Source organism: Hippocampus bargibanti, linkage group LG13, assembly GCF_051943395.1.
Source record: "Hippocampus bargibanti isolate YZ-2025 linkage group LG13, ASM5194339v1, whole genome shotgun sequence".
Taxonomy (NCBI): domain Eukaryota; kingdom Metazoa; phylum Chordata; class Actinopteri; order Syngnathiformes; family Syngnathidae; genus Hippocampus; species Hippocampus bargibanti.
In genome coordinates this window covers 17,433,278-17,458,773 of record NC_142746.1, presented here as the reverse complement: position 1 = coordinate 17,458,773, position 25,496 = coordinate 17,433,278, and the positions used below count along the sequence as shown (strand labels likewise).

The following is a 25,496-nucleotide window of genomic DNA, read 5'->3' as shown; positions in this document are numbered from 1 at the left end:
GAGGGGAGGTGGTTTAAACATTAAAGAGACAGGCAGACGACAGAGAGTGACAAAATGGATAGAAAACAGTGAAATTTGGACTTGTTTCAACTTTGATAGTTCAAAAACAGAGTGTAGACTGCAAGATTAAAATATCCCATCAATCAGGCTCCACAAATAACCCACACAAGCCATCTGTACACTTGATGCAAAAAGCTATCAATCCAGCTAAACAGAACACAATTGATGAGGAACTAGGTAAAATTATCGCAGAGAAAGCACCTACAAGGGATCATTCCTGAAGATGGTGAAAGAAGAAGGCTACGTTCCTCATAAAGTATGTAATGCTGATGAAATTCCATTCCATCAAGCCATCAACGACCATCACAAAGGTAAATAAAACAACTTTATTATACAGTACAGTTTATTTCTTTAATTATGATACCATAGTACATTTATTATACATAAAATAAGGTATATTTTGTGTAGTTTTAGGCTTAGAAAATTAGATAGTAGAAAATTATGTTTTATGGGGACCTGGGAACGGATTATTCTCATTTTAATGGTTTCCTATGAGAAATGTATTTTTGGGATACACACTTTTTGCCTTACACACTCTGTCTGGGAACCAATTAAGTTCGTAAGCCAAGGTATCATATCTCAAATCGGATATCTTTGGACTGTCCAGAATCACTTTACCAATAGGATCTCATTTGTTATCATACCATACATACTGTATTCCCATGCACACCTACCAGATCGTGAGTTAAGACGAAATTGGGAGGAGCCCTCCAGGGAGTAGATGAGGGAGGCCTGGCCAAACTCTCGAGAGGCATCCAAATCAGTGGCATTGACGACTAGCACTGTCGCTCCTGTGGAGAGGTGACGGGAACACAATCTTTCAAAACGAGAGAGGAAAAAAAAAATAGCTGAAGTGACAGTCAGGGAGATGATCAGTGAAGTGATTTGATTAACTGAGAAGGGGGAGCTTCCCCCCCCCAAAAAAAAATAACACAGCTATGTACTGTCACAATCGCTTTTCGTAATGAATGGCCTTGTTGTAGAGAATCACACTTTTGCACATCGGCATGGGGTGTAGCTATGGTCTGACACTAGAGTGAAGGGAGGGATTTGTCAAGTGAAGCTCTATTCAAATCTTGTGAGCAGTTTTAATACACCCAAACCCCCTTTAGAACAATCCAACATTATAATTTCTCAGTGACTCCGCTAGGTATTTAACAACAATCGTTCTTGTTGTTATGTACAGTCAAACTGTGATACATTTATAATTAGAATCAGAAAACCTTTAATCGTCCCACAATGGGGAAATTAGCAAAGAAGCACACCTGCGTAACCTTCCTCCATCATGATACTCAAGTATATATACATATATGTAGTATATACATTATAAAGAGATGTTTCTATAATTGAAATTGAAACATATTGACAAATGGAAGCTCCACAATTATTTACAAAAAAAACAGCACGTGGTTGCAATATCCTATTAACGTAAAATACAATACAATAATTTCATCTTTATTATTAGAGTGTTTTTACAAATTAACTCATTCACTCATTTACAAATTTATAGCGGGATATATGACATATAGCGCCATTCCCGAATTTGTTTGCGGTTTGTTTTTTCTTGTTTGGGTGCCAATAAATGGCTGCCCGTGGCCTCTGGCAACGTTTTTTCCTTTTTCCCATGTTAGCGCTTTGTTGCACCTTCAGCTGGTGTTAAGGCGCTATATAAACCAATATGTATGTATTGCATTGTATTTTGGACAGCCGCCCTCATTTCAAGGTCATATAAGTCCAGACCCATATAATTTAGGAATTACCTCTATTTTTCTAATGAAAAAAGAGAGGCTACGGTTTCTTACGCTGCATTGAATGTTCATGTAGTCCTAAAACTCAATATTCTGTGGGTCCTGGAATTCAAGTGACAATGACAAAAACCCTGGCACTAGAGCGGACACATTTTTGCACGTCTGCGAGTGAATGAGTTCAGAAAAAAAATAGTATAAAAGTAATCTATCTTTGTGACTGCTTTATTTCCTGTATATGTGTCTATGTTAAGCACTTTCTTACAGCTGTTGTTAAAGCGCTATATACATCAATACGTATTGTATTGTTTTGTGTTGAGCAAAAGTCCAGGATCTGGGATAGATAAAGGGTTGACAGAGGATAACCTGGATAAAATCATAAAAGTAGCATTCATCAACCTGAGCCACATCTCAATTTAATGTTGGTCAGTGGGTTTATAGTTGAGTAGGCCATCAACTTGGTTGGAATGGCTAACTGGCACAGATCGGATCAATAAACAGAATCCAGGCTGGTCACGGGGCTAGCCTGAAGCGTGGCCCTGCAACCCAAACCCAAACCACATCGTCCCTTAACTCTCAAATGGAAGTTCAAATGTGCTCCTTCAAATCGTCTCTGAGACACAAAAAGTGGCCTGAGCTGAAACTGGAGCTCAGAAACAGCGAGAGAGAGAGATAGAAAGAGAGAAAAGGGGGCAGGCAAATATCTCATTTCCCTCGAGCAAGTGGGGGCTAATCTAATGTCTAGGATAAAAGGCTTCTCTGAATGCATGCATGAAAATGAATATAGCAGCCAGTGATTTAGCTTTGAATAGTCAATAGGCAGCATTTGGACTATTTGGACGTATAAAATCTAAACAAACAGAATAGTATAAGCTTGAAAACAATGAAAAATGGGTGGGGGAAGAGGGGGTCTGAAAACAGCAGGCCCTAAAGCACAAGACAGAGGCAACATATTGTGATTTATACAAAAATAATTGCTGTGTGTGTACATGCGTTGAACCGACCAGGAAGTGCATTGAAGGGACTTGACAATAAGTCTAAATGTAAAAATTTACTCGCCAGCGTTTATGTTTTCTGGAATCTTGACGATGTAGGATGGTTTGCTGAACTTGGGTGGGTTGTCATTTTCATCCTGGAAGCGAGATAAACATAAACAAGTGCTCAGTCGGGGGTAATAAGATAAAACGTTGCAAAAACAAGTTGTCACCATTCAAACAGCTCGGGATTAACACATTGCAAAACACTCAAAATTCCAAAGTAAAAAAAAAGTTGATAGTGCACTTTCATAATTCAGGACGTCATACAGGCTCAGCCATGTATATTAATAAAATCTGATAATTTTCTGGCCATGTTACTGATTTGTGCAGTCATTTGTTGCGAGGCAGAAAGGAACACACTCGGGAAATTACTGGAAAAGCGAAATTATGCCATAACCGGCTTCAGAACTGTTGGCCATATGTGCTAACCGCTCATGTGCTGCTCGGTATATCTCAGGTCATTCAGATTCATTACCCAATTGCATTGCGACACTTTAGGGAAACATGACATGTTCCCTTTTTTTACCTCACCAGAGCAACATCTGGTGTATTCGGCAATGCAATGTTCTTCTTATCCCTCGCGTAAAATTCACAATGGCACTGAATGCAGTTAACCAGGGAAAACAAGAAAATGACACAATGGCAGTGGACATCATCCAGACATTCCTTCAGCTAAAACAAGTGAAGATAATTACGATTTGTGACTCAGGAATCTCGTTATTCCCCACAGGAGGTGTCATACACCCTTGTGCAAATTAATTGCACCGCCCTGTGATCTTGACTGTTTGCTGGTTTAAATCATTCTCAAGCTTGTGTAAAGTTCAGAACAAAATTTGTCACGATAGGGGTATATTTTTATGAAACGGTTTTGCACATTTACAGTACAGTGAGACCTCAACTTACGAACTTAATTGGTTCCCAGACAAAGTGTGTAAGGTGAAAAGTGTGTATCTAAAAAAAAAAAAAAATCCATAGGAAACCATTAAAATGGGAATAATCCGTTCCCGGGTTTCCATAAAATATACTTTTCAACTAAATAAGCCTAAAAAACTACACACAACATACCTTATTCTATGTATAATAAATGTGGAATTGTATTGTAATGAAAGAAATACACTGCATTGTATCATAAAGTCACTTTATTTACATTTCTGATGGTCATTTATGGCTTGATGGAATGGCGTTGGAGGTCGAAGGTCAAAGGGAATTGCCGTTTGGAAAGAGAGGCGCATTAAATGAGGACTGTAATTAAAGAAATAAACTGTGCTGTAAAATAAAGTTTTATTTACCTTTTTGATGGTCGTTAATGGCTTATGGACTGTTGGTAACTTAACCTCTGGTGCTGTTCGGTCGTGTGCTTCCGCCGAAGATCACTCCGCCAGCCGTGGTGGGTGTGTATTATGAGAATAGTGCTTATTATAAGGTTTAATTTTCATAAATTTGACGTTTGTAGGACAAAAAGTTTGTAAGATAAGGTGTTTGTAAGTTGAGGTCTCACTGTATACAATTGACATTTTTATTTTGTTATGCTTAGAATATCTTGTTTTCTATCCTTTCACCCCCCCCCCCACCCATCCCCTTTCAAATTGCTGCTGTGGACTGCACATTTCCCCATTGTGGGACGAATAAAGGTTTTCTGATTCTGACACTTGACCAACCACATTCCCTAATTACTTGTTTGCCAGGCCTCTGATTGGATAATTAATGGATTACCATGTCCTAACCCCCTTTCCGTCAGGTATAAAAAGAAGGGTTTTTTTTGTTTATAAATCAGTTCTTCTTCAACGAGATGAATACAACACTGCAGATTTCTTTGCACAGAAGGACATTATTGTGATGGATTGGCCTGGCAATTCACCGGACTTGAACCCGATTGAGAATTTATGGTCAATCATCAAGATTCGTCTGCGTGAGAAAGATTGCACAACAAAAAAAAACCCTAATTTGTGCTATAAGTAAGATTTGGTACAGGGACCCTTCCATCATCAACAATTGTCAAAATCTGGTCGATTCCATGCCAAAATGCATCGCTGAGGTGATAAAGAACAAGGGAGGACACACTTCCGACTAAATTATACATTTGAATCATTTGAGTTGTCAAAAAAAATGTAAACAATCAATTTTATGCCAAAATAGCAGGGCGGTGCAATTCATTTGCACAAGGGTGTACTATGTGACATTTCAGTTTTTTTGTCACACCAACATATTTTATTGTCGAGTTACTCTGGTGAGTTTTTTTTTTTATTTATTTTTTTTAATGTGTGAGCCTCAAAGAAATATTAATCCTTCAGCAAAAGTAACTGGCACCATAATCTATGCAATCTCCATGTTCCACTCGGGCATTGTGCGCTATTCTGTCATCAGCTGATAAACCACTATGTATGGCATGACTCACAACACTGTGGGAAACCATACTGTGGTAAAACGGATGTGAGAAAGATATAAGCTGAATATAGAATTATGATCATCTCTCCCTTTCAGATTTTGCGTTGCAGTTAATATCTACCCCAGGCAGAATTTTGTCCACATGGAAATATTTTCGATCTTTGGCTATCACAGAATGTACGGGTTGGCCAGCAACATGGATGCTTCTTTCTCATTGTTGGAAACTCATTCACTGCCAGACGATGTGTAATAATAATAATAATAATGTGTTTTTTGTCCTTTTTACTCAAATAATATTGAGTTTTAGGACTACATAAACATTCAACACTTAACTTGGAACACTTAACATGGACTTTAAAATGCTTCACATATTGTTTTAAAAAATACTTCATTTGAGTGATATTGAAATTGCAAAACAAACAGTAGGAGAGCTTGTCTAGATACCCACTTTGTAGTTTTTATAGTACTTGTACCACAGAATGCCTGAAAGATGGAGAGCTTTTTTTCCTCTCTGCCCACAGTATGATACAGAAATTACTGAGCACTATTCAAACTGTTCAATGCAATTTCCATAGTAGCTTGACATTTCTATGATTGTTTATTTATTTATGTATTTATTTATTTGTTTGTTTATTTTTTATCGATTGATTTTAATATCCATTTATATCTTTATGTATTTATGCGTGCATTTATGTATCTATTTATTATGTAACTTTTTCACTTATTGATTAAAATGTATGTATGTATGTATGTATGTATGTATGTATGTATGTATGTATGTATGTATGTATGTATGTATGTATGTATGTATGTATTTATTTATTATTGCATTATCCATCAATCAACCCATGTTCTACCATTGTTCCTATGTTCCTTAAAAATAAAAAATAAAACTTTTAAGCTTCCAAAGGATTCATATTGCCCTTAACATATAAACATCACATTGAAATGACATTAAGGATTACAACAGTCATTTTATTCTTGTTCAACACGGCACACATAGAATGTGTGTTTGTGCGTGTGAGCACGTGTGTTATACAGGACTGTACTTACGATAACCTCTACTATGACGGCGACAGTACTATTGAGGGCTGGGTTTCCTCCATCTTTGGCCATCACTGTCAGATATATCGTTCCTCCGGGAACCTTTTCATAGTCCAGGGGGCTGGTTACACTGATGACTGATGAAGGGAGAGTAGATATGAAGATACGGCATTCCAAAATGATAAAGACTTTCCACTAAATTCTTTCTAGAGAAATGTGTCAATTGATCTATTCTATCTGTTCACTGATGTGAAATGCGCAGTCAAGTGTGTCCTAACTTTATCCTGTAGCCTAGTGTGTACAGACGCTCCCCAACTTACGAACGGGATATATTCAGAACGGTCCTTCATAACGTGAAGTCGTTGCTTCAGTGCTATATTTTGTATGGAATGTATATTTAGTGTGTTTAAGGTTTATATAAGTATGTTTAAGTAACCTGTATTGGTTTGTACACAAAAATAAACATTTCATAAAATATATGCTCTGTAAAGATATGTACATGTACAACTGGAGAGAAGACTACATACGTCACTACAAAAATGTTCGTATGTACCGATGTTTGTAACTCGAATATTTGTAAATAGGGGAGCATCTGTATTCTATTCTTGAACTTGGCCTTATACTTGTGGTGCTCAGCACACCTGCGTAACCTTCCACCATGATGATCCTGAAGTATCCAGGAAAAGCCGAAGCTGAAATGATGGTGTATGTGATCAAGTTGTTGGGAGGAGAATCTTCATCTGTTGCCTGTGGGCAAGAAAAGGCACAGAGGAAATTTATACTGATACATTTTGGGTGAGTAAGTGAATAAGAGTGCACAAGGAACCACTCAAAAAATCAGTGCCAGCATGTTATTGTCAATATTTAAGCTAGTTACGGCTATTTGTTCCAGGATGTTAAAGTACCAACTCAGCTAAAAGCTGGCCAATTGAAATCTTTCCAGGACTAATTCACAACATTAAGAACAACCAAGGGGCTTCCTCATTATTTTGTTGTTGGCTGGTCTTTGTCGTGACTCTCTTCCAATGTACTGAATGTCACCGGGATCATTTTGTTGTTGTCAGATCTTTGAGTTACATGCATGATTCCACTTGTTGCGTTAAATCCATTTCAACAAGGACAACCACAAAAAACAAACCCCCAGCAAACTCAATCTCCAAAAGACATTACTTCCTTCTGACTCCTTCTGGTATTTCAACTAGCCTTTTTCTCTGGAGTGGCGGTGTGCCTCTTGATGCTTGTGGAACTGGTCATCCCAAGTTTATAAGCACCTTTCAAAACTCTCAAGGTCACTTTACAGTCACAATATAAGCTTTTCTGTGGGTGAGCAGCGGCAGCCACACGCGCTAGCGTTCGCTCAACCCGAAGTAACTCAAATAGAATAGTAAGACCAATAGATAGAACGCTAGCTAGCAAGCCAATAGACAGCTAATATCTAGCCAGATAGCTATTGTACGGTATTATAGAAAAGACAAAGAGAATACAGTATTTCGCAAATTCCAGATTAGCCAGCTACCTGAATAGAAAGAGAGCAAGCTAGCTAGCTCGGTCACTATCGAGCTAACTAGCTTGATAGATTAGCATGGATTTTCACAAATGATGTGGCGGGCCAGATCCAAGCCGCAGGCCTTGACCCGGACATCGTTTGACACCCATGGCTCAGACTAATCAAACACAGTGAGACGGACGTTGAACCAAGTAATCGCTTGAAGTCTTGCAGTGTAAACACATGCCACTACTGTGCACTGCGGAGTTGAAAGCAATCGCTCGGGGGCACAATCAAAGGAAGTGCTGAGCCATTAGTTACCATTGTGCCTGTGCACCTCTGGCTTTTTGTGTGTCAGTGACAAATAGCCAACATACCAGGTCAGCCTGAACGTCTTGGATACACACAAACACACAAGTACATGATAATCGAACATAGAGAAAAACATGAATTCAGGATCCGCTGTATTTTGATGTCTGAAATGAAGCCTCTACTTCTTTTCCTTTCAAGGGGTCGCCACAGCGAATCAGTGTCCTCCATCTTCAGAGATGAAGAGGTTTCTTCAGCCGTCATCTGTACTTCTTTGAAGGTGTCGGACGTTTCGCTTCTTATCCAAGAGGCTTCGTCAGCGACAATGAGGTTAAAATATTAGCGAAAGAAAATAGATGGTTTGAAAGGGGAATAGAAGAAGCTATTTTAAAAAAACAGCAAAATCCTTCACTAAATCGCCATGGTGGGGTGACGTTCAATTTGGATTGTTCGTACAACAGACTTCTGAGGCAACATAGGCTTAGTTATGCTGATGAGGTGATACCAGGGCAAATGAAGCAATCGGGCCAGTCATATACCTCATACTCAGGCAGGACAATAGAAGTAATCACTCAGGACAATAGAAGTAATCAGTGTAGCCACAGGGAGTAGTCCTCTGCTCCCCCCCAACCTGAGAGCAGGGACCAATCATAGCAGAATCTGGCACCGCGACGTCTGGACAGTAGGGATATATATATATAGGGCCAAAACTACTGTTGCGTCACACGAGTGTATGATTTTGAAGTGCGCCTTTCAACACTTTCATGTCTTTCAATTCCTTGATCTCCTTTCAACACTACCAGCAAAATACCTTAGTTCGCTGACGAAGACTCTTAGATAAGAAGCGAAACGTCCGACACCTTCAAAGAAGTACAGATGACGGCTGAAGAAACCTTTTCATCGATGGACGACTCCTGTATAACTGATAACTTACACAGATGTCCATCTTCAGAGGTTTGATTCGTATGTTTGTTTTGGCCAGGCTTTTACGACGGATGCCTTTCCAGACACAACCCTCTGCATTTATCCGGGCTTATTGCCAAAAAGTTTGTAACAACCTATAAATGACTAACAATACCATCTATTTATCCTTCTTCTCAATCAAAATATTCACATATTCATCATAAGCAGTTTTTAAGCCCTCACCCTAACTCGTGCCACAGGCTGGATAGCCTGTTCGTTCTCTCTCAACGAGCCTACGTACACCTCCTTCTGGAAGAGTGGTGCGTTGTCGTTGACGTCCAACACGTTGACTCGAATTCTCCCGGTGGTCTCCTCCCCACCACCGTCTCTCGCCAACACAGTCAGTGTGAAACGACGCATTAACTCGTAATCCAAAGTGGCCCGCAGGATCACCCAGCCTTTCTCAGCATCTAAGGAAAATCTGTCAGAAACAAACAAGCAAACAAAATGGCGGCTTTTGGTCACACTGATGATTTTTATCATGATAAAGGGTATTGGGAGATGAATCTTACTGGTCTGGCTCATCGCTGAAGTAGTAACGAACAATACCAAACGTGCCAATGTCCCCATCTGTAGCCTGCATAAAAAAATAAATAAATACATAATAAATAAATACAAATACACACTAATGAATAAATAAATAAATAAATAAATACACACAAATGAATGAAGAAATAAAGAAATGAATAAACAAATAAACAAATAAATAAGCAAACAAACAAACAAATAAATAAACAAATAAATACACACACAAATAAATAAATAAATACATATATAAATAAATATACGAATACACAAATAAATGAATACATGAATACATGAATAAATGAATCAAAGTTGGAAGAAACAATTGTCACAGTGATTAAGCAATATATTTCTTGGAGCAATTAGTGGATTGTGATACAGAAAGTAAAGCTAAGTTTAGTATACGTATTTGGTTCGTGTTTGGTTTTGGTTATATGGGTTGTTGCAATATATCAAAATGCATTTCTTGATTCTGCACTATGTACAGTTTTTCTTATGGAACGGTTTTGCACATTTACATCTGCACAGTATACAGTTGACACTTTATTTCGTTATGCTTAGAATATCTTGTTTTCTATCCTTTCACCCCCATCCCTTTTCAATTGCTGCTGTGGACTGCAAATTTCCCCATTGTGGGACGAATAAAGGTATTCTGATTCTGATTCTGATACTTAACTTAACATTTTTGCACAACATGACCATTAAGAATTATAACTGTAAAAGCTGTTTAACAAAAACCACACCCATGGTGGATATGGTGCGTGAATTCTGCAGACATGCTTTTTTTTGCCATAACATCAGAACAAAAAAGGATGAAGAAACTATAGCCTCTAGGCTACAGTATATATGGCTTCTGAGAGTATAAATAATAAATAAACCTTCAGATGAAGTTTTACACAAAAAGCTCCAAAATGGCGAACCTGGAATAGTTCATCATCGGTAAAATTGAACATTTGTTTAATTGTCGCATTGTTTTTGGTTAAACAAATGAAATGAAAAATAAACAGCAAAGACCAAAGACCAAAAAAACAAAATAATCCATCCATCCATCTTCTATATCGCTTATCCTTACAAGGGTTGCCGGTACAGCATGTCGGATCTATTCCAGCTTGGGGGAGAGGTAAGGGACACCCTGAACTGGTTCCAGATTATCATAAACTGAAATTTAAAATCAACACCAATGTCTACAGCCCTCAAAACGGAAAGGTTGCATCACCAAGGACATCCAGCATAAACATTTAATCGTATGGTCTCGTAATGACCCTTGATATATTAAGAATTTTTGATGACCCCGACATTCTTTTGAGAACAGTTCGGTTATGTTGAAACTTTATATCACAGCTTCAGAGACAATAAAAAGGCTGCAACAACCAACCGCATTTTCCCTTCTTGTCCAAGAAAAATAAAGAAATAAAGAAATAAAGAAATACAGTGGGACCTTGGCTTTCGAACTTAATTGGTTCCCAGACAGTGTGTGTAAGGCGAAAAGTGTGTATCCCCAAAATAATTTCCCATAGGAAACCATTAAAACGAGAATAATCCGTTCCCAGGTCCCCATAAAACTACACAAAATATACCTTATTTTTTGTATGATAAATGTGCTATAGTATTATGATTAAAGAAATAAACTATACTGTACAATAAAGTCATTTTATTTACCATTGTGATGGTCGTTAATGGCTTGATGGAATGGAGTGGCCGGTTTCATCAGCATTAAACACTTGATGAGGAACGTAACCTTCTCCTTTCACCATCTTGAGGAATGATCCCTTGTAGGTGCTTTCTCTGTGATAATTGTATCTAGTTCTTCATCAATTGTGATCTGTTCAGCTGGGTTGATAGCTTTTTGCATCAAGTGTACAGATGAGTTGTGCGGGATATTTGTGGAGCCTGATTGATGGGATATTTTAACTTTTCAGTCTACACTCTGCTTTTGAATTATCAAAGTTGAAATAAGTCTAAATATCACTGTTTTCTATCCATTTTCTAACCATTTTTTAATGCTTTTTCTTTTATTTTTCAGTTTTGTTTTTTGGTTTACAACTCTGTCATCTCGCTTTTGTGTGTGTGTGTGTGTGTTTTCTCTCACTCTCTCGCTGTCTGCCTGTCTCTTTAATGTTTAACCCCCCCCCCCCCCCTCCCCACTGCTGGGTTCTTCAGCCATCACGTGGCTTTAACCGAAGACGCCATTTTGTTTTTTGGAGAACGGCCTCACTCTCTCTCTGTCTGTAACCCCATCCCCCACTGCTGCGTTCTTGACCAATCATGTAGCTTTAACTGAAGACTGGGGGCGGGGAATAGAGGACAAAAACAGTGGCCACAATTTTCTTGTTAGGAGAACGGGCTCGTTCGCGAACGACACATCACTCATTGTGGCAGCTCCGTGTGTATCCCGAAAAAAAGTTTGTATGCCAAGGTAAAATTTTCATAAAGGTAACGTTCGTAAACTGAAAAGTTTGTAAGCCAAGGGGTTCGTTTTCACTGCAAAAGTCACCACACTGTTTGACTCAAGTCTGGGAAGCTTCCCATCATCTTTATGGCTGATAAATCAATGTTTCTTTTCAATGCCCATTTCTTTGTTGTCCAATGCATTGAAGCACATGCTGCAAACTTGCGAAGGACAGGCGTCAAACACGTACACAGTTAGAACTCTAGTCAGGTTCTTTTATTAACCTCGAAATCTTCCTCTGCGGCGTCTCCAAAAGCTCATTCTTAAATGCAACTCATCTCCTTCTCTTCCTCTTTTTGAAATTCTCTTCATCCCTCCCTCCTTCCCTCACTCCTCCTTTATCTTTGCGCCACTTCTTCCGTCTTTACCCACTCTTTACGCATTGCATCCTCTACCCCGCCTCTCTCTCATTCTCCCAATACACACCTTCTACATATCTCCTCTGTACACTCTTTCGCCTTGATACTTCTGCCTCTCTTTTGCTCCCTCGTTCCCAGGTGAGTGACAGGCCCATAAGTGCTCCAATGATAGCAGTGGGGGTGTTAGCGTGACAGCTATCGAGGCGTCGACTGAAGCTCCTCTGGGGAACTATAGAGTCCCTCTTGACTTCGCGACAGAAAAGGAGAGAGGGAGCAAGAGATAGAGACGGGTGAGAGGTTAAATAGTAAAGGTGATAGCCATCTTTTCTTCCCCGCACCATCAGTCATTAACTCCCTGAACAATCAGCATGGCTGTGTGGACAAGTCACTTTGCCAACAACAAGTCAAAGACTTACAACTTTAAATACATACAAGTAAAAATTGAACTGACGGCAAGTTTACTTAACTACTGGGTATAACTAACCCCTCCTTGTTGTTATTCTCTTCATTAAATTCTCTTCTAAACAAGCATAAATTCAGGTGGTGATTTATCAACTAGTCGCTCATAAGATGCCAAGATGCCAATGTTGAAAATAAACACAGAAATTGTCTTGGAACAACTTTTCACTTCAATAATTGTATGCTGTATATTATATTGGGAATAAAAGTCAGAAAGTCAAAATTCCAACATCTGTGTAGCCTATCAGTCGTACAGGAGTGGTTCATGAATGAAAAGGGTTCTTCAGCCATCATCTGTACCTCTTTGAAGGTGTCGTTTCGCTCCTCATCCGAAGAGCTTCGTCAGCGAACTAATGTTGTGCTGTGTACTCCCTATACATATATTTAATTTAGACTGTGCTTACCTGTCTAAATTTAATTTAGACCGTGTTTACAACAGACGTCTTAGGTCGTTACCACGTAGGCTTAGTCATGGTAATGAAGTGATACCAGAGCTAATGGGGCAACCAGAGCCACGCATAGAACATAAGAGGGTAATCAGACAGAACACAAGTAGTAATCAGATTAGCTTCAGGGAATAGTCTACTGCTCCCCGAACTTCAGAGCAGGGACCTATCAGAGCAGAGGTCTGGCACCGCCACCTCTGTCCATTAGGATATACTGTATATAGGACCAGAGTTACCAGCACAACTTTGGTTCACTGACGAAGCACTTTGGATGAGGAGCGAAATATCCGACACCTTAAAAGAAATAGAGATGATGGCCGAATAAACATTTTCATCGATGTCAACAGTATATTCATTAATACTTCTATATGTACACTAAATGTACGATAATTTGTTTATTGACTAGATAGTGAATGTCAAATGGTTAAAATATAGACAGCACTTATGTATGACTATCAGCATTCTTTTTCAAAAAAAGTTGTGTAGGAGTTGGTGCACAAAGTCAGTGAGCTGCTGATTGCCAATATAAACTCTAAAAAAAACCCATGGGGCCTCAGGCACTAACTACAAAAGAGAAATTAGTTTTCAGTTGACCAGTTTGGTTAAATGATGTGTTTCTTTCCATCAAAGAAGGGGAGGCCAGCAGGCAAACACACTATGTGTGTACATCTCACAATATATGGATACCTGGGAATGTGTTTATGTGTGAGTCCACACGCCTGATAATGGAGACACTCTGCGTGATCATGTACAATAAATGCTTCATTGTAATGAATCTGAGTGCACACACTGTGTGGGTGTGCGTGTGTGTGTGTGACTACACTGGTGGAATCGAATCGCATATTTCCAGGAGCAACACTGCTATATTAGCGAGATGTGTAAAATACCGTATTTTACGGTGTATAAGGTGCACCCCAAAGCCTTAATTTTCTTCAAAAGGTAACCATGTGCCTTATACGCAGGTGCGCCTTATATGTGAAGTAATATTGAGCCACAACGGGTCTCACAACTACTGTCAGTGGCCACTGACTCAATTTCCCCCTGTAGAAGATGTGGTGCGTAACCTCAGATTCTACTGTAGCCCCTTATGTGGTGTGCCTTATATTTGGAAAACTTTTGTGTATTTTCATATTATATTTTGAATTTTTTTTTCATTCATTGAAGGTGCGCCTTATAGTCCAGTGCGCCTTATACCTGGAAAAACTTTGAAAATACACTATTCAATGGAGGTACGCCTTATACTCCGGTGTGCCTTATACACCGGAAAATACAGTATGCGCCTTGGCTCAGTAAAGGTTGGGAAATAATCAAAATTCACCAATTAATTTACAGATTAAAGATGACTGTCTCAAACCAAATACAGTGATACCTTGGCTTACGAACTTAATTGGTTCCCAGAAAGTTTGTAAGGCGAAGTGTGTATTCCAAACAATAATTTCCCATCGGAAACCATTAAAATGAGAATAATCCGTTCCCAGGTCCCCATAAAACATAATTTTCAACTAAATAAGCCTTAAAACTAATCGAAATATACCTTATTTTATGTATAATAAATGTGCTATGGTATTGTAATTAAAGAAATAAACTGTACTGTATGATAAAGTCGTTTTATTTACCTTTGTGATGGTCAATGATGGCTTGATGGAATGGATAGCGTTTTGCATAGAGTCTCAAGGAGGTCTGGGTTGTACATCTTAGAAGTTGTGATATTGCAACAGCAACAGATGCAGGCAGACACACTAGAAACTTCATTAATAACGGGTTGCCTTGCTTGTATGTTCTCTTCAAATTGTACAGATGGCTTGTCCTGGTTATTTGTGGAGCTTGATTGGTGGGATATTTTAACCTTGCAGTCTACACTCTGCCTTTGAACTACCAATAACATTGAAACAAGTCCAAATTTCACTGTGTTTTCTATCCATTTTATCACCATTTCAGTTTTTTTTTTTCCACTTTTGTTTTTGTTTCAAGCTTTGTCGTCTCCCTTTCGTGTGTGTGTGTGCTTTTGTAACCCCTCAGCCCGCTCACTGCTGCGTGTGTCCCCCCCTCCCTCCACTACCACGGATCTTGACCAATCACGTGCGGCTTTAACCGAAGACTGGGGGTGGGGAATAAAGGAAAAAAAAAGCCGGCTGCCATTTCAGGAGATCCAAGAACCGGCTCGTTCGCGAACGACACGTCACTGATTGTGGCGCTTCGTGTGTTTCCCGAAAAATAGTTTGTATGCCAAGATTATATTCTCATGAATTTAACGTTCGTAAGGCGAACAGTTCGTTAGCTAAAGCGTTCGTAAGCCAAGGTATCACTGTACTCTCAAATACATGTATAGATACAGTACTGCATTTTGGTGTAATCACATACCATACCTGTTTATATTTTCTGTAACAGTATAATCCACCCAAAGCGTGGAATCCTGTAACACTGTGTTAACATTCTGCCTTAATCAAGATCATTTTTGACTAAGACTGTGAGAAGGGAATTAATATGTTCACAATTGCTCTTGCCATCTGCTTTAGTGTTAAACAAGCTTACACCATGATGTTAGGTGTCGTATCATTCATTGGCTTACTTATGTGTTCACGTGACACAGCGGCAGCGGTCCACTGTTGAGTTGAGAAAGCTATAATTATTCTAAGCACATGTGAAGTAGCAAAATATAGGCTTGAACTAAGAAGAAAAAGAAAAGAGGCACAAAGAAAAGGTGGGGGACTGTCTTGGACGCACAGTTTGAGCTGCCAGTGGAAAGGCTTAAAGCAGCTGGCAGCTCTGAGTTGCTCAAAGGCCTTCATCCTCCCCCTCTTTTTCTGCCTCTGTCCTCAATGATGAAGGAATGAGATTAGAGTTGTGACTACACTGAAGACATACGCTGAATCAAAGGAACAAAGTGGTAGCAGCGGTATCATCGAACGATGAGGGAACATAACTGACACCAAGACAAGACACAATCAGCATGTTTAACATGCAGCCAGAACTAAGGCAAGGATGTTCTTTGAATGCAAATGTACCCTTTAGTGACATGATTAAACCATCCAATGTATGTGAAATATGTTGAATTCATGCTTTGTATTTTGTCACAGCAAATGAAATGGAGTTCAACACACCGTGTTTTCCTAGTTAATGTTTGATCTTGACTATTCGTACCGACCGAAGGACCAACCGACCAACCGACAGACTGACAGACCGAGTCATTCAAGGATTGAGCAAAGGACTTTTAGGTCTTGGCACACCTCTTTGTTCTCTAAGCTTGTTAGACCATGTTAACCCACATAGACAAAAATCACAAGAGAAAAAGCACTCACGTTGTAATCATCAAACAACGAAAAGGACAGAGGAGACATTCACTCTGTAACCCTCCACCGCAGAATCACATTGATTTCTCCCAACGTTAGCACCTGCTAATGTCCAAAGTCTCAAGAGACAAAGCGAGAGAGGAACGGATAGAGACAAACGAGTAAATCACAATAAATATTTATACTGATAAGTAACACTGTAAAGCATAAATATTAAACAGCTGTGTTTGTATGTGTGATTATGTGTCGGTCTCGGTGTCCACTGGGATGCTAGAGTGGGCACTACAAAATGCATCAACTACCTCTGTATATCAGCTCTGTTCGGACGAGCAATGAATATTAACCTAAAACGAGCCTTTCAGAAACATTATCAGATTTCTTGTGGGGCACTTTTCAGAAGAACTGGCAACCACGTGCATAAACCCAATTAGCATAGGTATAAAGCATTGCACAAATAATACCCTGACTCCACCCTATCTAAAGTCCTCTTGCTCCAAATCAGTGAAATGGTTCTCAACGAGAGCAATGCACCTCGCACACATATCTTGAAAAGAAAGCAGTCATTTACAGTTGTTTTTTTAAAGCTGTTTTACAGTACGTTTCCATTAGTTGTTGGTACATGAAAGTACATGTTATCTAAAAGAGGATACTTGATGAACATTTGAAAAAAAAAATTTTACCAATTCAAACCTATCCATGCCCAAGTACCGGAATTACAGGGCAGATGTCACCACTAAAGGGTCACAGTGCAAGAGCAAAGTGCTAAAATAAGTTGCAGAAGAGGACGTAAAACTACGACAGAAAATTAGCATTTAAGCTATTGTACATAGCCGTGCACTAACTTAGACAAGTAGTTGTTTGGGGAGAAAATAAATGATTGAAGAAGCACAGCATCATTGACAACCCGTGGAAAAAAATGGATGGATGGCTAAAACTCCCCCCTCAAATTTAAATAATTCCTCATGACCACCCCACGGACATACGGGGGTGACCACTCACTTGTTTATTCAGACGGCAGCACGGAAATAAAGTGCCTGCTGCATTCATTGCTTCACAAACGTTGTAACTCACTGTCTAAATTACTAATGAACGAAATTATGATAGACTCACACTGGTAAACAAATCTGTGCAAACACATTACTGGACACACACACACACACACACACACACACACACACACACACACACACACACACACACACACACACACACACAAATCTAGATTGTAATCATGCGGACTAACTAATAGCGCAAAGCCGACAATGACACTGTCTCATTTTAGCCATGTGTTGACTTTGAGCGAGTTGAAGGAGATAGTGTGTGTAGTGGCTTTGTGTCTGTGTCCACGGATGAGTTTATTTCAATTCCACTCTCTTCGTGAACAGCTCGCCCTGAGTGGCTAACATCTGTTTAATGTTTGCATTGTGTCTTCGGTGGCATCCGGAGTGTATACGTGCATTCTAGCCGTTCAGACAACGGACACCTTCATCAAGTGGTGAATATGTGTCCATTCCTGTACAGACTCGACAGTGAGTCTTTCAATTATTTTCTCTTGACAGGCCAACTCACTTTCAACAAACAGTAGTCCATATTCTCAGACAGGCTGCATAAGAGCAACATCGGCCAGACTTACCGGGTATTAGATTGCCCTGCAATCTCCATTTCATGAGCACCAGTCTATAAACACTATTGATTTTCACACAGAAGGATTTGCACTTGTATCAAGTGGAATGCGGGTGTGGCTGGTTGTGGTGACTGGCAATGAATAAAAATCCCGTTGTAGAGGTTTTTTTTTACAATATGCATTAGGGTAATGTGCGTTGGGCAATCTCACTTGGCGTCTTGATATTGTGGGATATGCTTTAACTTTTGTTTCCAGACAGCCAATATTGTCCTCCAATACAATTCCCATTCCCAAATAAGTCGTATAAGGCAAAAAGCCACATGAATGAGCCAAGTTGGAAACTACCAGGGATGGACTTTAAAACACTCAATTTCTCAGCCATTGTTGAGCTATGTCACTCATGTTTTCAGCACAAATCACCCAACTAATACATTTAAAAAAAGTATGAATACTGATACTAATACTAATCATTTTACTTGCAAATCGACTAGCTCAATGTAAAATCTGGACGCGCCTAATTGAAGTCAAAGCTGATATACTCACAAGATAGACACAGTTTATTGTGACTTTCACCATTTACCATATTTTCCGTTGTATAAGGCGCACACAAAAGCCTCGATTTTCTTCAAAAAATGACCCTGCGCCTGATACGCGGGTCCGCCTTATATGTGAAATAATATTGAGCCACAATATGTCTCCCAACTCCTGTCAGCAGCCACGGACTCCATTTTCCCTCACCTTCTACTGTAGCGCCCTATAATGGGGTGTGCCTTATATTTGAAAAATGTTTATAGATTTAGAGGACTTTTAACCATGATCCATTCATTCTATTCACTATGTGGCTGTATAGCTATCTAGCTAGCTAGCTATCTGTTGGCTATATAGCTATAAAGCTGTCTAGCTAGCTAGATATTAGCTATTTATTAGCTAGCTAGCTTTCTATTTCTAAGTAAACTTCTGGGTTGAGTGAACGCTGGCGCATGTGGCTGACGCTGCTCACCCACAGAAAAACTTATTCTGTCTGTAAAGTGACCTTGAGAGTTTTGAAAGAAGCTTATAAAGGAAATGTATTATTATTATTATATCTAGAAAACCTTTTTCATTCAGTGAAGGTGCGCCTTACATATGTAAAAAGTTTTAAATTACACCATTCATTATAGGTGCGCCTTATACTTCGGTGCACCTGATACAACAGGAAATACGGTACATCAATAAACAAAAGAGCACTTGTGGGTCGCATATCGATATTTCTGTTGTACCAGTGTAATTGATTCTTTGTTTCATGTTTTTGCCCATTTCCAGAGACATTGAAGGTGTACCTTATATATGGAAAAACTGTGAAAATCCACCTTTCATTGGGGGTGCGCCTTATACTCTGGTGCGCCTTATACACCAGAAAATACATTTTTTGGCAAGAAGTCTTTCATATACAGTAAATTCAATATTCATAAATTACTGGGTTTTACGGTTTTGGAACACTCACCAGAATTCGAAGCAGTGAAGTACCCCTGGGGGTATTTTCAGGGAGACTGATGTTGTAGAGAGATTTGCTGAAGATAGGTCTGTTATCATTCTCATTGATCAGGTCAATAAAAATACGGGCGAATCCCACATGATCGGACATGGACTCATTGGCAAAGAGCTGGAAAGAAGAAGAAAAAAATGGTTGTTTACACCAAATATTGAAATCCGTCACATTAAACCAAATGTAAATGAGATATGTTAATGTTGATATATATCAGTCGTCTAAGGACACAGAGGGGCCACATTAACATCTCAAAAACATCAGTTTCTAAATTTGGGAGTTTAAAAAAAGTCTTTACTAGTGTGGAATGGATTTTTTTGTATTCTCAAACCTGGTTACCAAACAAATAAGCGTATATGTGTCTAAACCGCCTTGTTACACGGAAAGAGCTGTGAGCCCATACCTGTCAACCTTCGAGCCATTGTCACCTTACTAACGGCAGCAATAACGTCTGCCCAAAGTATGTTCTTTGTTGTAGAGCATTGAGGCTTTTTTTTTTTTGCTGTGGAAAAATCGAATTTTTCCACAGCAAAAATATAATTTGAATTTATGTTCTTACGATGTATTATGTTTAAAAAAATATGAATGATATTACAGTGAAAAAAAAACACACCAAAATGTTTAATTTAACTGATTTCAAAATAAAATTCCACTGGACCGGAACCTATCTTCTCGGAACTTTTATTTCTTCAAGACTTTTCGCACTGACTTGTTTTCTCGGTGGTTGACTTCGCTTTTTACGAGTAGAGATATTTGTTATCATTAAGATTACTGCTAATTTTTCATGACGAAAACTGAATCATAAATATCTCAAAATGATATTTAACAATTTTTGCATTTCCAGTATAAAGTTTCTTGTAATTGTACAGAATACGGCAAAATACGGCCGGATGACAGGTATAGGCTCTTCGTGTGAAAGTTTGAAAGACAAGACTAACTTCCTTTGTGTTAAGTCAAAGGAATCTTTACACTGAATCTCCTGAACCGATTTAGTCCATCTTCCATGCCTTGTTTCTTATAAAGGAGACAATCTTTGGATCCTGTTTTGAGATATGGAACTTACGGAAAAACTGTAGCTGCGGATGCGCTCGTAGTCTAGTGGCATTGCCACCCTCATTCTGATGTCAGCACGCCCTTGTACAGCCGTGGGGGAGATGGTAAAATATTCGGAATTGCTGCCTGTCAGGAACACCTGGAACATGCTGTTCACCCCCTGTCATGGATAGGATCAGAGTTTAAAGAGTGTAATTGAATCTGACCAAAAAATATATACAGTAAAGTCTCGTTATATCGATATTCAAGGGAGTCTGAAAAAATATCGATATAACCGGGACTATCGATATATCCGACCCTGTTTGCATGTAATTTTCTCCGTGCGTGCATAGAATAGTATCGATATAACCGGGACTATCGATATAACGAGACTTTACTGTATAACAACACATTGTGGTATGAGAGAATCATACGTTCACTGAAGATAGGTTAACAAAAACAGCAGTAACAGTAGCCTGCGTGCTTTAAGAAAATATTGATAGTTGAAGATCATAGAAGATTTTTTTGTCAAAATAAATTGGCATTTACAATTGTATTTTGTATTGATTTTGGGTTGGACGGTGTTTGTACAGATCACATTTTTTCAGGCATTTGTAGAGAGAGTTTAGATGATGAAGACTGTCGGTTACATAGTGCCGCCGAAAACTTTCCGATTCCACTTTGTCTGTGGACATTTCATTTGGACAGTTTCCAAATGGATTTTCTAGGATTTCTTTTCATATTTGGACACATACCAGAGTATATGATTCCGTTTGTTTTAATGCATTTTAAGAAGTGCTTTATGAACGGAAAGAGGTGTTATGATCGCTGATGACAACCGTGACTATCTACCTAAATACAGAAATGTACATTGGGGGGGATTTGGTTCTGGCTCACAAAATGCTGTTTTGTGTGGGGGTTGGAGTTTGAGTTGGACAAATAAAGTGAAAACTATTGAGGTGGCTGTCGAGTCGGCACTTGATACAGTGAGACCTCAACTTACAAACACCTTATCTTACAAACTTTTCGTCTTACAAATGTCAAATTTATGAAAATTAAACCTTATAATGAGCACTATTTTCATTATACACACCCACCACGGCTGGCGGAGTGATCTTCGGCGGAAGCACACGGCCGAACAGCACCAGTGGTTAAGTTACCAACAGTCCTTATGGAAGGTGACTCTCCTTCCATAAGCCATCAACGACCATCAAAAAGGTAAATAAAACTTTATTTTACAGCAGTTTATTTCTTTAATTACAGTCCTCATGTAATGTGCCTCTCTTTCCAAACAGCAATTCCCTTTGACCTCCGACCTCCAACGCCATTCCATCAAGCCATCAATGACCATCACAAATGTAAATAAAGTGACTTTATGATACAATGCACTGTATTTGTTTCATTACAACACAATAGCACATTTATTATACATAGAATAAGGTATGTTGTGTGTAGTTTTAAGGCTTATTTAGTTGAAAAGTATATTTTATGGAAACCCGGGAACAGATTATTCCCATCTTAATGGTTTCCCATGGGAAAATATTTTTTGAGATACACACTTTTCGCCTTACACACTCTGTCTGGGAACCAATTAAGTTCGTAAGTTGAGGTCTCACTGTAATTATTAACTATGGTGCACAAACACCTTTCGATCCAATGTGAAGTTCCAAATGTAAACGCTAAGAAGAGGACCAAATTACTGTGTTTCACACGCAGATAATCCCTCAAGTACAAAAGCATGAATATAAATCAAGGTAGGGTCAAAATAACACCCCAACCATGCAAAGTCCCCGAGCTGCTTTGAGCCAAGAAAACATCTCTGGAGTCCCGCCATCCACTTGAAAGCTACAGGGCAGCCGGTCGCATCCCCTGCAGTGTCAGACGGAGGAAGATGAGTGCACGGGTCGATTGGTATTTTGCTGGCAGCTCAAATAGCCCCCTTGTTTTTGTTTATATCTGTGTGAGAACCATTGTGGTTGATGGCTTCTATTTAAAAGACCATCCAATATGCAGGGATGTCACCTCAAACTGCCCATAAAACTAATTGCTCGTCCATTTACTTCAGCTTGTAGAAGCCCCTGATAAAAGTACCCTGTCAGGAGTGACAACCTCAAAGTTTGTTGACAGGTACCAGTCGAAAAAAGTTTCATAGACGGCAGCCATGCGGAAGAACGAATGGAAGAGCAAACAGCCAACGGAGAGAATGAGACAGACGTAACTATCACTTGTGTCATAGTCTCAAAAAGAAAACTTCTGCCCGTAATTCCCTGGACTACAGGAATGTATGATTCCTGTGCAAGTGTAACAGTGCGTACATCATTACTGACATGTGGCCTTTATCAGATCAAGACAGGAAGTCAAAATAAAAACAAGTTACCTCGAAAACATGCATGCACGAGTGAAAACAGCACATCTTGTTCCAGTATGGCTGACATTTACATTTCTTGCTTTTTATTTCCTTATAGTAAGGGAGGAAGTTCAATGACTGGTTCAAACTCATTGATTTCATCGGAAATGAATGAAAAATTTGCAGTAGTTTGCCCAATTCTTTGCAATGCAATGATGCCGTTGCATAACCAGGTGAGAAGCGGGGATTAATAATAATACATTTCAATTATAAGCGCCTTTCAAAACTCTCAAGGTCACTTTACAGTCACAGGATACGTTTTTCTGTGGCTGAGAAGCGGCACCCAAACACGCCAGCGTTCACTCATGCCTGGAATAACTCAAATAGATAGAAAGCTAGCTAGCTAGCGAGTATATAGCTAAATGATAGCTAGCTAGATAGCTAGACAGCTAATAGATATTTAGCTAGATAGCAAATCAGCTAGCTAGATAGCAAATAGCTATCTAGCTAGATAGCCAAATAGATAGCTAACCAGATGGATTCTTTCGTTAGCCACCGAATATTGACTATTGCACAGTTCACCTAATAAAGCCTTATCCTCATTGTGTATCATTCCTTGCCACCTGCCTCACTCTGATTGATGAAGTAAACCTAGGTCTGTGACTGGATGGCTGCATGGCTTGAGGAGCCTGCGATGAGATGAGCGTCAATGCGTATGTGGAACTGTCGCGGCTTGGAATTGAAGTGGATTTACATGGGAGAGGAGATGTAAGACATTTTTCTCTTTTCGTCAATGGATGCTATAGTTTTGTGTTTGCTTTCAACAGCTTATAGTAGACGTGTACATTCAACCATCATGTCCCTGATCCACTGGTGAAAAGGACGCTTTGATCCTCTCTGCTTTCATCTAGAACTGCTTCGTGCAACAAAGAGGGTGTACAAAGTGATTACGATTGAATGGCTTTGTGTTGTCATATTTGTTATTTAGTTTTTTTGGTCTTTTGACTTCAAGATCCCGCGAGAGTGGTTGCCTTTCCAGCAGCTTCTGTATTTCGTTTTTCTACTTCTTTCTTTCCTTTCCTCTTCTTTTCATAATGGTGCTGCTGTGAAATATAAATTTCTCCACTGCGACTAATAAAGGCTAAACAAATCCAATCCAACATAAGCACAAAACTTTCACATTGCATGAGTATAGTTATAAGGTTATGTCTATTTAAGAAAATAAAGAAAAGAATGAGAAGAAAAGTTATATCACACCACATTTTGAAAAAAATCCCCATTGTGGGACTATTAAAGGCTTTCTGAGTCCATACTGACAAAACTAACAAAGGTAAAAATGCCCTTTGCTTTTGTCTGTATCAATTTAATACGGGAGCTTTGAGGTTGGCTTGAAATATAAGTATTTATGTATTTTTTGCCACCATAAACCTGTTCCATAACTTATTCCAACTTTTGTTTCATCAAGCCTCCCTTTACTTTAAGAACTTTTACGGCTTCTCGTCTCCTCGCTACCTTTCCCCAACATCCACTTGACTAGTAGTTATCTGACAAATTCCACCATGACGGCTTCTGTGCCAAAATCAATCAGGGTTGACTGGCTCTCTGCTTATCTGCACTCGGGGTGATTGATTTTCCTCGTTAGGCATAATTCAATGCTCTATTCCACCTCTTATAGAGCAAATTAAATTGTAGTGTCCAATGTGCAGGTGTCTGCTGTGTGTGCAGCATTTAAGAACGGGACAGTTTAAAGCCAACTGTGTGCGCACATGTGTTGGGACTGACCGAGAAAGACATAAGGCTAATGCTAAGTGGCGGGAACATTAAGTGTACTGTTTGAAAAATGTCTACATGGTTACTATTGACGGACAACGTTATCAAGTGGACATAAGAGTGAAGATCAACACACCTCATCCTTGTCCTCAGCTTGAATGAAAAGAGGTAGCGCGAAGCCCACCTGGGCGAGCTCAGTGATGCGGACGCGGTACTCCGAACTGTTGAACTTTGGGGCATTGTCATTCTTGTCAATAAGCAGGATGGTGAAGGTGGTCCTAACTGTAGCATCTGATGGACTGCGATCTTCTTTCAACTCGGTGGCCTTAAATGAGGCACGCGAAGGAAGCGGCCATTGTGTGGACGACGAGACAAAGACAAGAGACACAATACATCACATGAAATGTAATTTCTGATGGAAGCTACCGGGGCACAATCTAGACAGGCATTTACAGCTTTTCATTTATCGAATCAAAAGGAGCACACGCCGAATCAGAGGGCTCAAAGTGGGGCCAAAGGAGGACCCCCTATGTGTCGAGCAATACACACAAAGACACAATGAGATTTAAGAGAAAATAGAAGACTTAATTACACCATTTCTCTTTCTGGCTGGCAGAGTATTGAAGCTTCTGGAAAAGTAA

The 25,496-nt window shown here is 39.3% G+C and overlaps 1 protein-coding gene across 1 annotated transcript in view; it reads right to left on the bottom strand.

Annotated features, from left to right (window-relative positions):
- The window catches only part of cdh23 (cadherin related 23), a 156,661-nt gene that overhangs the window by 58,091 nt on the left and 73,074 nt on the right, over window positions 1–25,496 (bottom strand). Inside the window, exons 11-19 of the mRNA XM_089011482.1 lie at window positions 24,992–25,180; window positions 20,770–20,919; window positions 19,665–19,823; window positions 9,542–9,606; window positions 9,213–9,450; window positions 6,913–7,018; window positions 6,281–6,408; window positions 2,865–2,937; window positions 735–851 (exon numbers count right to left, since the gene is read on the bottom strand). Of these exons, the coding sequence (XP_088867608.1) occupies window positions 735–851; window positions 2,865–2,937; window positions 6,281–6,408; window positions 6,913–7,018; window positions 9,213–9,450; window positions 9,542–9,606; window positions 19,665–19,823; window positions 20,770–20,919; window positions 24,992–25,180 (1,225 nt within the window). The remainder of the gene's footprint in view (window positions 1–734; window positions 852–2,864; window positions 2,938–6,280; window positions 6,409–6,912; window positions 7,019–9,212; window positions 9,451–9,541; window positions 9,607–19,664; window positions 19,824–20,769; window positions 20,920–24,991; window positions 25,181–25,496) is intronic.